The sequence below is a fragment of the Aythya fuligula genome, chromosome 22, assembly GCF_009819795.1.
Source record: "Aythya fuligula isolate bAytFul2 chromosome 22, bAytFul2.pri, whole genome shotgun sequence".
NCBI classification, from domain to species: Eukaryota; Metazoa; Chordata; class Aves; order Anseriformes; family Anatidae; genus Aythya; species Aythya fuligula.
Window position 1 is genome coordinate 6,021,460 of NC_045580.1, and position 12,427 is coordinate 6,033,886.

A 12,427-nucleotide genomic window follows, 5' to 3' on the forward strand; every position below is an offset into this window, starting at 1 on the left:
TCTTGGGGGAAAAAATGAGTCAATCACTTGCCATCTTCTGCTGGTTTGAGCAGAGTAACTTGTATTTCAGAATTCCAATCATTTACTTTATTACTGACAGACTGGCAGAAACATTCCTCAGTCTACACTGTTAACACATGAAACATGTAGGTGAATCAAAATCACTCATTCATAACAGCATGCAGAAACCCCCAGACTCAGTCTTTTACTCATCAAATAGGGGCAAATTTCCCAATTTATTCTGGTTTGATTTAGGTTATATATACATGTCAATGTAATTTTTTCTTCCAATTTTCCTGATAAATTAAATATTTTTGGTAATGTTGACAAGCACAGCAATTTATAAATTAAAGAATATTGAGGATCACATTTCAAAACTGTAAGGCATCTGTACTTGCAGACTGCAGGCTGTACCTTTTGTAAAAAAAAAATAATAATCTGAAACTATTTTTTTAATTTCCTAAATTCAGTGCATTTCTGGAAAAAGTATCTGTCCTCAAAGCTGATAAAGCAGTTCGACAAGACAAACTCTTGTGACCACAAAAGGCAGACACAAAAGAAACACTATCACTACCGGCCATTTGGAAAACTGTCAGCAAAAGCTTGAAGACTGACAAAAATCCAGATGTTTTGTGGGGAGAACTGAGAGTAGCAGCAATTCAGTGATCTGTTAATGCACTAAGTGGCAGCTAAACACACGCTCTGTGCTTGCCCAGTTTCTGTAAAATGGATCCAGTGAATGCTAACGGATCTCAATTTGAGTTCTGGGCTTATTTGCAGTATATGATAACCCCTTTCTTCAAGTAATGACTGGCCAAAAAAAAAAACACCAAAAAAACCAAACACCTAATGTAGCTTAAATATGCTCCTGAATAACGTTGGAGAACAGGTTCCTTGTGCTTACAGGGGCTTTGGAGCACAAAGAGAATTTACCTGCAAGATGCTGGCCTTGGAGGAACAGAAATACCCCCATCCCCCATCTACTTTTTACATTTTGGGGAGGAGGTAGCAACAGAGGGCTAGAGACGTGTTTTTCCTAGGACAAAGGCTTTCGCTTAAATAACAAAGATATTAATAAAGTATAATCAATGTGCAGACTTGTCTCCTATTGGAAAGCCATAAGCAATACATATATCTCATTAAAAATAAAACTCTTTTTCAGTGATGGTGTTTAAAATATATCATCGGGAATCTACAATCTGAATTATCTTCTAAAGCAGGAAGCCATTTAGATTAATAGCTAGAAATTTGTTTTTGCACCACTATTGGATTTCAGGGAGTTTTTACGATAATATATAAAAAAATAATTACAGTTGACTCACAGAAGCATTGGACATGCAAATCTGTGCTCTGCAGAACAGCCATTCAACTTTTCTCTCTCTAAAATTGCCCCTGTATAGTCTTCCCTTTCACTTACAAGGAACCACATTTTCTCAATAATGAAAAAGGGCAATGTTACATTTTTAATGAAGCAAAAAAATCTTTTTCAAAAGAAAATTTAACAATTCAACAATTCGTTTTCTACCTGCACCTGGTATACTTAAAAATGCCACTGAACAGTATTAAAATGTGTTGTGAGGCATTTTAAATGTGGTAAATTACTTCTTGATTTTTCTCATTAAACTTTCATATCAGCGATTAAAGTCCCTTCTTTTCATGTCTGATCAGAATGTATTCAAAGTCTGCTGCAACTTCTTTTAAATAAATGAAAGCTAACTTTTCACTCAGATACAATTTCCCTGTCAAATAATAAATCTTAAAAGTGCGCAACCAGCAAGCTGAGTTGCATATCCTGAAGCCTGATACAGGTGTTTAGACAATTAAATGAACACACCATTTATTTACAGGTTTATTGACAGAGTAATGCTTTGAACTTCTTCATAGGTTACCTCCAATTTTTAAGCAAAATATAATTTTTCCTTTGTAACAAACTGTAAATAACCAATTACAGATTCCGTTTTATGTTGTGTATTCTACAGGGCTGAACAGAAATCTTAACATGTGCATGGATCTTTGTGATGTTTTATTCAATTGCCCCAAGGATTAGGTCTGGAAAATATATTTATAAATGTATTTACTATTAGTTGCACTTTTAAGTAGGGCATTTTTAAAAAGGAAAAAAGGCAGTTGGACAGACAGAGCTGCTTGATAATGCTAATGCAGAAAGCACAGAGGCTTTTTTTTCCTTGTATGCTGTTTAATTTGGCAAGATTTGGAAGCTGACTAGTGCTCTGGCATGGCTGAGCTTTTGGCTTCAGACTCATTTTCAGAGATTGAACACAACTGGAAAAAGCAACAACAGCTTAACGCAGAAGTGTTAAATATTTGTTTACAAAACCTTGCTAAGACCAAAAATTCGTATCAGCCTTCAGGAAGTATTTCCAGCTTAGAAAATAATTCCTCTGCTCTATTATGGACAACGCGTTTTCTTGCAACTCTTCACTCTTGTTTGGGATGTTTTCGTACCATTGAACCTTCACTCCAGACTTCCTGCTTTGCCAGCTTCAGAAGAGATTTTTTACACCCTATCTTCTAATTAACGTTAGCAGAAGTTCTGCCTATCCTAAAAGAACAGCACCTCCCTTCTGCCTCAGGAAGGGAGCTGAAGGTAGCTCGGGGCACCCTGGTATGGAGCCAGAGCCTGCTGCTGGGAGGAATCGCCAGCTGCTGGTCCCTTTGGTGTATGCACCCAGGTGCCCAAAGACATACATGCATAACACATGTAGCAGACGTAACGCATGGCAATGGGCATTGTCTGTGTGATTTAAAAATCATTAAGAAGCTTGTTTAAGCTCTTAGCTTACCATAGGGTGGGGGAAAATTCTGGGGGGAAAAACATAAAATTTGTTACTTTTGCTGTAGCAAAAGAACATCGTGTATGAGGTCATGGCTGTTTTTACATGTTCTACTGGTACAGGAGGCAAAAAGCGAGCTTGGTAATCTCACACAAAAACTTTCTCAGAGGGCAGCAACCCTGCAAGGCTGTGTTCCTTAGAAAGCTGTGGAGCCAGCACATTTAAGAAATCAAAAATTTGCATTTTGATTTTTAGGGGGAGGAGGGGTACAGGAGAGAAGAAAGGGAATGGGGAAAAAACATTTTCCAAGTTCAGTGGTGGCAGACTTCCAGAGCTGGTGCTGCCACAGCTGCACCAATGTGTGCCCTCATTTTGACTGCGTGCAGGCAGGGAACTGCGATTTCAAAATGCACCAGTGCTTCAGCCCCACTGGCTCCCTGACACATGAAGTGCAAAAGAGAAGGGAAGGAGGGTTTAAGTTCAGTAAACCCAGTGTAGTGCAGTGCAGCAGAAGCACAAGCCTTCCTGCCGGCCATGACCATGCTGTTATTGGAGTTCTGGCAATGAACAGTGCAGAGAAAGGAGACAGTGCATCAGAAAATTTACAGTTAAACTCTCATTTTTAAACAAAAGAGTTAACAATGTTCGTGCTTTAAGTCACTCATGCATTGCTGCTGTTAACTCCATTCCGTAAGAAAACAGGAATGGCAGGGGTTTTGCTACCGCTTTTACATGCATACACATACAGGACTCCTTTTCCCCCCAGTCCTCTAGGATACACTCCAAAAAATTAAATTACTCAAAAATCCTTTCCCCGATTGAAGTATTGTGCTGGTTCCACACTAGCCTTACGTTTCATTTTCTTTGCTATCAATCTCTTTTTTAGGTTTGGTTTGTTGGTTGTTTTTGTTTTTTTGTTTTTTGGTTTGGTTTGGTTTTGGTTTATTATTTTTTCTTCCCCCAATTCATTTGAAATCGTTTTTGGAGAAAATCCATTTGGCTTTAGTTCATGCCCATGCATTTCTAGTCATTCACATACATGCTCACTCCGATTGGACATTGGTAAGAACAAATGGCCAACGTACATAAACACCTGGTATACTCCATACACACTCCAGCAATACAAGCTTGGAAAGAAACCCCAGAGTCTTCACAGGAAAAGAACCCAAGAGGGCAAACACAGTGGAGTTCAGTACAAAACAGGCTGATTTTTAAGGCAAAAAAGTCTGTCAGAACTAATTTGATTAGGTTTACTTGTCATTTCAGTTGTCAATCTTATGCAGCTGCTCTGCTCCCCCCCAGATGTTAAAATATTCAGAAACCTTCCTTGAATTAAAAATGTGCTTTCTATGGCTTTCCCTGACACAAACATGGAGAGATTCCACGAGATGGAAACCATCAGGAATTGCACCAAAGAATCAGGCCAGGGTGATGTGGCTGCGATGCTGCATCTCCCCCTGTCTGGTGCAAGAGCTTCCCGGCCTGACCTCAGGGAGAATCAGATTCTCATGGGCTTTTCCCCAGAGCAGCTCCAGTTATCCATAGATTAAGGGGACTTGTGTGTCAGAAAAGGCTTCCCAAGATGCCTGAAGTCAGGCTAATATCAGAACTATCTGACCCTTCCCACATTTAGGAATCAACCCCTGCACATGTGGATTTCTAGTACTGAAAAAAAAACAGAAAGATGTGAATTTGTACTATTTTCTGATAGCGCAGTCCTCTTTGTTATTTTGCCTGAAGGTTCTACCTTTTCTTAGCAAATCCTGGCACCAAAGGCACGGTTACCTCAGCTGAACTGAAGTACGGCAGTGGTGAGCACCCTGTGCTGGCAGCGCCCACCTTGCAGCATGGCACTGCAAGGGCTGGCCAAAAGCTGATGGAAGAACCCCCCCTGTGTGGCCCCCGAGGGGCTGGGAAGTGCAACTCCAGCTGATTTAACTGACAGGATCTCAGAGGCTTCTCAAGCTCCACTACTGGGGTAAGTACTTTAGTAGATCAACCACCTTTAATTTCTATTGCCATGGAAAACAGCCTCATCTACATGAAAAATGCTAAATTGTTTACCTATATTTTCCTGTAACATCAGTTACCTAAAGCTAACAAGTCCTTTTCTTAAGCTGTTATTTAATTCAACTATGCTCCCATGTTCATTGTCTTTCACTGCCTTTAAAGCCTTCAGGACTTTCCCCAGGGGATGATTGGGTGGTTAACGTTTTTGCCTTCGTCTGACTTTCACACGCATTAGTGTAGATCGTGATGAGATGTCACTTGGGACTTTTATTACCTTGCCATGACTTCCATGGCAGTAGCTACAAACTTACTGATGTTGAATCTTGTCATTATACAAAACGTACATGGGGAGATCAGCAACGTATAGAAAACAGAAGTATGCCTGAGTGCCTTGAAGTTTTACATAAAGTGGAAAAATTCATCCATGTAGGTAAATTGGAAAAAGAACTGCTTTTCCCTCCGTTTGGTAGGGGCAGTGCTGTTTAACCCCAACTTTACTCAGTCCTCCATCTGCCTATACTACCAGAGCTGTGCTTTGTTGGGAGAAAGCAAGAAAAAAAGATAGTTCAGCACTACAGACTTCTGGCTTATATAATTTCATATCAATAAGAAAAACAGTCGATTTATCAAACTTAAAAAAAAAACACACTAAAATAGCAAACTCAAACATGGATTAGTCTTAATTAGAATTGTCAGAGGTTTTGGTTCTTCAGCTGAAAAGCAAGCTTGTGCCAAAAAACTGTATGCTCAACTTTCAGTCTGAAGTGACTATTTAAGCTTGCTTTAAAAATGTAGGAAGCTAAGGAAGCTGTCAAGCTGTTAGCTAGACTTCCTTGAGCAGATGAGAAGGGTTAGTTTGCTAGACTGCTATGCTGATAAGAAAGTGTTGCTATTTGTTTTTAAAATCTCCTTCTGCAGTGTAATAATGAAAACTTCCCTTCTGACCTCCAAGGCAAGGGGCTTGTCTGCCGAACTCCCGCAGAATACCAAGCATGCCGCTCGACTCTGGTGCTCCTGCTGGAGGCCACCTCTTATAAACTTGAAATAAAATTTAAAAAATACTGAAAATTTCATGCATCTCTTAAAAAATTAAATTTGAATTCATATTTTCAAAAGCCAAATTTCTTTTTAATGTTTGAAATGATTACCCCAGTAATCGAGATTGCTGAATAAATTATTTGCTTCCTTTGCACTCCTCTTACATGTGTGTCATTTCTCCTGGATTTTGGGAATCGGTGCTGGCCTGGAACCACAACAACTGGCTATGAAACTCACAACTGAAATGACAAGACTAGACAGACTTTCAAGTCTTAAAAACTATGTTATATTTATGAGATCAGTCCACTTGAAACATGGTTTTCCCTTGAAGACTACATTTTCCTTTTTTTCTTCCCCTTCCCAGGCTTGTCTTGCCACTCAGCAGTGCTGAGAAATAAGATAAACAGGAATGTGATACCAACCGTGAACTGCTGGTTCTGTCGTCGCCGTTGTGTCTACACACGGGAACAGAGGATTGGAGGAAGGGAAGAAACAGGAGGAACAGCATGCAAAAAAAGGGAAAATGGAAAAAATGGAACAGATAATATATGAGCAAGCTTTCAAAGAACATTGCGTGACAAGCAATAATAAAATGAAAGGCAAAAAGCATTTGAAGTGAGTTGCACTGTTTAGAAGACATGCCTCGAGTTCAAAAGCTATGAGCCTGAGGAAAACAGTAAATTTTTATTTATTTTTTTTTCTCCAGGACCTTGCCAGAACAATTACTGGTGGTTGCAAAGTCATGGGAACATGAGATGGGGAGAACACCAACACCAACTCTTCTGTTGGTAAGTACCAAAACAGAAGCTCAGGACCAGCACACAGAGCTCCAGCACACAGAGCTGATGCTTAGAAAATATTTTTGTTTTTACGCATTCAAACATTGCCTTCACCAAAACACTCCCTCCAACATCCAGTCCAGGTACCTGATCACCTGGCAGGAGACAGTGAATGAATCTTGTTTCAGTTTCTTCTCCTTCACAGTGTAACCCCCTGAGTCCAGACCATTTTTAGAGTTGGCAAACAAATGATAAATCTCATTGCACACTGACTGCATACATGGCCTTTTTGCCTTCCTTATGCTGAACCACGTGCCCACAAGCTGCATCTCTTTTCAGTGTAAAAAAAGTTGTTCTAGAATGGACAAATGCAAGTAGATATTCCCAGTCCCTCTGATGTGAAACACGTCCTGAATTCTGGAGCTGAATTTCACTGGGTCACACCCTCAAACTTTTTTTTTTTTTTTTTTTTGTCGTCAACAGTTAAATTATTTTTTTTAGGGGGTGGTTGTTGGTACAAAGCTGACTTTACTCCATTGACATTGCAAGCCACGGGAAATTTCTTGGAGTTGCCAACTGTTTCATCTCTTCAAAGGTGTTTGGAATGTGCAATTCTAGAGACAGACCCAAAGTCACAGGCTTTTCTAGACAATTCTATTCTGACAGCACACTATGCTATTTCAGATACCACTGGATCTGAATCATATGTCCTTCATGTTATCCAGAGTCCCATTATTAGATAATCTCATCTGGTTCTAGATATCCTCCTCCTGTTTGCTAGGACCTATCAGTTGCTCTTACTAGACAGACTTGTTGGCTGTTTGCTGTAATAGTCTGACTCTTCAGGATATAACCACAACTTTGTTAATACCTATCAACACTCTTAAACTGACAGCAAAGCCCAGATTAAACTGACAGTAAAGCCCAGATGTGGTTATTCACAGCAAAGACAGGGCTTCAGAGAACTCTGCTTGGTTTGATGCAGGCAATGTTTAAATGAAGCGCTCTACTGCATGTTTTGCGAACTAGCCTGGAACTTCGGTTTTGTAGCAACAATGGACAATTCACATTGGCGTTTCTGCTAATTAACTGCTGTCCGGAGAACCCTAGGAAGGGTAGCCTTCCTGCACATTCAGAAAAAGCAGTGGAAAAGTGAGGACCCATTCCTTTTTAATTTAGCTGAGGACAGCCCTAGTCTGGTTTTCTGAAGCACCAATGAGGACAGGAATCATACAAGGAATACACAATGCTTACAGATACAAGGTCTACATGCTTTAATTATAAAAGCAAAACAAATAAACCCTGCACAATTTAACAAACTACACCAAAATTTGCATAACAGATTATCAAGCTGTCATTAGCCTGTTTCCACTGCCAACATATACTGTTCTCATCTTGGCAATCAAATCTAACACACACTTAAATATGCTAGCATTTGTTCTCCTGCTGGGAACTCTGGTGGAGGCTGCAAGGGAAGCCTTCCAAAGCACAGATGAGAACAAGACTGGGACTCTTCTTTGTTTCTGAGTAGCAATCCTCAAATAATGCCTCATTTTTACCAAGCAAATGGTGAAGGGGAAAATGGTGGTGAAGGTGAGGGGGGAAGTTGTGTTTAGAAAGGATTATAAAACTGAGTATTAATTCCTGAGATAGCATCTTGGCATCTATAAATAGTCTCAATTTACTGTCTTCCTGAAATAAAAAAAAAGTTATGTCAGCTTTTACACTAAATAGAAAATCTGCTGAAAGCAAACTCGTATTCACGTGCTGGAAGAGATATTAGTCAAGAAACAGTGCAAACTGGACAGTGCATCTCGCTTCCCCATCTGGGGACAGAGACCAACAGGTTACAAAAAATAAAGTTCTCAAGCAGTTGTAAGTGCGAACAAATATCCAAGTCAAACAACATGTTGGCTGCAGCTGGAATGACAAAGTTATGATTAGCAAATGGCTTGGATGATTGCAATAGGAAACACAGACCAGTTAAAGTTTAGAATGAATTGTCTGGAAGTCCAGTTCAATCCCAGAGTCTTCTTTGAGAACGATTGTAAATACACAGTGCTCCAAAGAGGAATAATCTCACGTTAAAATAAAGCAAAGGATACACCCCAACACACACACACTACTACAGCAGTTGCATTACAAAGGAGAGAAAAATTGCCATCATTGCTTTGGTATGAAATTAATGAATATATGTAGAACTGTGCATACGCCAAGCTCCATCGCTCTTCTGCCTTATGTAAGAAGGAATATCCCAGGCCCTGCAATGTTGCTGCTAAGACAACCCAGAATTTTAAGACAGATTGGCTAACTTTAAACTTTTTTTTTTAAAAAAAAAAAGAATAACCATCTCTATATGCCAGACCAGACATACAGAACTCCAGTGATCAGACTTCTGCCCCAGACCCTAGATGAAAAATCATCCCCCCTTTTCTCATGTATGGAGTGACAAGGAAGCACTTGATATGTTTCTGACTTAAAGGTTTAGCAAAGCCAGTGAAAGACTTCACCATCACCAAAAAGCACCGTTCTGGTCGTAAGTGACAGGTGTGAACTGCGGTCACACAGTCGCACAAAGCTGATGCATATCATTTCAAATGAGCTGGTGCTGAACCAGGGCTGTTTTACAAGATGTGGCAAAGCAGAGAGGATGAAGAAAAGCAGAGAAACAAAGAAGCTCCATGTGGCACTTTTGACCTTAAGATGAAGATGAAACAGACAAGGGTTCTTTTCCTGATTTCAATCAGGAATACTCAACAGAAGTTGCTCTATGTAGAAGTATAACCAGTGTAACGGTCTTTCAAAATCTACCTGTATGTAAGTTCACTGAAGGACTGATTCATAATTAAACAGCAAAGTCAAAATATAACTATTGGCCTCCATAAAGCTCCACTTTTCACTTAATAATGATTTCTTTTTAGTATCAGTGGTAAGAACAGACTTTACCATGGCCAGCTCTTGAATGAGGACAGTAACACACTGTGCTGTGATACAGATGGTGGCATCTGCCAAACAAGAAAACTCGAGCAACACCCAACTTTTACGCATTCACCACTTTGTTAAGTAGCTACACAGCCACACACACACACATATCTGCATGCATTTATGAAATTACTGCACAAAAGCATCTGGGCAACATTTAGTTGAGTTACAAGCTCCACTGTTATGCCTTCTAATTTTTTCAAATGGATTGTCTCCAACTTAAAACCGTTGGCTGAGTGTGACAGACTGGGCCTTTAAACCAGTCCGTAATTAGTCCACAGCCTTGAACAGAATGAGCACGATGGAGAAAATTAAAACCCTAGTAGCTAAATTAAATTCACAAACTTGAATGCTTATTTTCTTTCTTCAGTTGAACTGCAGTGCTACAGCCTTAGAGAAATACACTGATACATTGGAGCTTAACAGCACACAGCTATTGCAAAGAGCATTACAGCAGCACCTAATCAAAATAACAGCAAAACACACATTTCATATACAGCTTTTTTTCTTTTTCTTTTTTTACCACTTTCAATAGATATTAATAACTATGAATATCTACTTGATACTTTGACACTTGAGCACTGACTTGTGGAGCTCTTATTCTTTCTGAATTTCTAGACTACTTCACATTTAGTTACCAGGTCAAGCACAGACCCCTTCACAGTACCATTTTCACAGCAACCTTAGGTATCAGTGTTCTGTACTATACACAGAAGATTTCTGCTTTATTTCAAACCTTCAAGGCAAATAAAAAAAAAAAACCTACGCAAATCCTCCTAATTTCCACTGACCTGTGACACCTGTTAGACATTAACAGTCATGTTACCTTTCAACTACATTGTGAGACAGTTGTCTGAGGGGCAAAAGAGCTTAAAAATCCCCACAAAGTGAAAAACCACAGCAGCTCTTCCGTTCTCCAAATATTCCTCAGAAGGATGGATAAAAATGTACTGTGCATTATGATCCTATATGACGGACCTCTGTGAAGTGATTCCAGCTTGTGCTGAAAGCTTTTGTGTATGGGCATGTTGCAATGCACCCCAGGGACAATTTGATTTGCAGAGCAGATGTTTCACAAAAATAATCACAATCTGTATGGAAGCTGTATGTGACAAGAACAAAAATATTCCTAAATCAGTGCTGCAGCTCAGGCTACGCCTTTCTATGTTTTTCCAGCAAGCTCTAAAAGGATTTTGTTTTTTATTTAAATCCTGACCTCCTGAATATAGTGTCCAGAACCTTTACAGACCCAGCTGCAACTTCATCCAGCGGCCAACACCAACCTATGCAGGCTCAGGCATTCACCCACGCCGCTCTGCTGGCTCTGGCTGGAAGCACCTTGTGTCCAGAAAGCTGGATACTTCCACCACGCTGTGGCATACAAAACCTGTGCAAATGTTGCCCATCTGTACTCCACCCATGCTCAGCTCAAGGTGTCCCAGGGGATGGGGTGTCCTGTGCATGACTCCCTCCTGCCTTCGCTTTCCTGAACATCCAAGTTTTCGGCAGGACACAAAGATGGTTTCTGCATCGCTTTCACTGCATTACCACCCATAACACCAGGCGTGACAGTACCGTGTCTGCTACTGACTGTAAGTGGTACCAGAAGACTGAATTTCGTTTCATTTTTAACAGGCCTGTGAGTTATTCTCTCTTCCTTTATTCCCTTTAATGTGGTCACATACCGGATGAAAATGTCAGAAGAGTGCAGTATCATCTGTAAATTAACTTGACATTTTACCGGGGACATGCTGAAGCTTCAGCTAAAAGCAAAAGCTAAGCAATAAATAATTTGGGGAAGCAAATCACCACGCCAAGTCTCTGTGCAGCCAGCCCCGGGAGGCAGGCAGCACCTGGCCCCGCACGAGGCTCCCCAAAAAGCACCCAAGGAGGACGTGTGTGGCCCGCACAGCCAGGCTGGAGCCGACCACAACCATCCTTTTAATCTGCCAGGGGAACAGACACGCTCGCTATTTATCATGAAACTCCACGTGAACACCACCACCAGAAACAAACACAAGCAACCATACCTGGTCAGATTTAAAGCCTGCGATGCTGCTAGTGCACATGTACTTCAGTAATCCCCACGTTGCCTCTTCACCTCCTACAAACCTGCTGCAAGGTAATTTGAGCAAAGAATGGCTTTTATTGCATTCTTCCCACCCACTACCTTTTTGGATTAGTGTTGGAATAAATCCCATACAACCGTAGTTTTTCCACACAACCAGATGCAAGCAGAAAATAAAAAAACTTCTGCTAAGGATAAAATAATCATTATCCTCATTTTAAAGAAGTTTTCTGGCATGTGAATTCATGGCCTGAAAATGTCACACCATTTCTTTCTCAGTAACTTAACATTTCTATATATTATTACTTCTTAGGTAGCTAATATGGTATAAAAATGGGTTTTTTATATGGACCATACAGAGCTGGCATCTACATAGCCTTTGTCAAGTATACACAAAGGATCTCCACCCTCACTCACTTCCAGTAAGCTAATGCATGGCCCCCAGGGGCAAAAAGGAGAGCTCAGCCAATACATGAGACTTGTTAAGATGCAACGTTCAGATTCAGCATCACTTAACCGTTCCTGTTGTGGAGCTTGCTGACTTTAGAACAGCTTTGAGAGAAACTGAACTTTCTTGGGCCTGCTTACAAAAAAAAAAACTCGCCATCCCAGAGGATCTTGTAGTGTTTTGACAGCACGAGCTCAGTGCTTTTCAGTGGGTCTCATCAGGGGGAATGAGCATTCTTGGGAATTTTTAATCCAGAGCCACTGCCAGCAATGCCTCAGCCCCCTGAACGTGCACACCTCTTACTGCA

At 40.4% G+C, this 12,427-nt stretch overlaps 1 protein-coding gene across 6 annotated transcripts in view; it reads right to left on the reverse strand.

Annotated features, from left to right (window-relative positions):
* Nucleotides 1–12,427, reverse strand: part of CADM1 (cell adhesion molecule 1) — a 132,359-nt gene that overhangs the window by 13,975 nt on the left and 105,957 nt on the right. For 4 of the 6 annotated variants that reach the window (XM_032201838.1, XM_032201836.1, XM_032201835.1 and 1 more), the window contains one exon: nucleotides 6,266–6,298. The exons of the other annotated variants lie outside the window; for them this stretch is intronic. In XM_032201838.1, coding sequence (XP_032057729.1) covers nucleotides 6,266–6,298 — 33 coding nt within the window. The remainder of the gene's footprint in view (nucleotides 1–6,265; nucleotides 6,299–12,427) is intronic. 6 annotated transcript variants of the gene reach the window in all.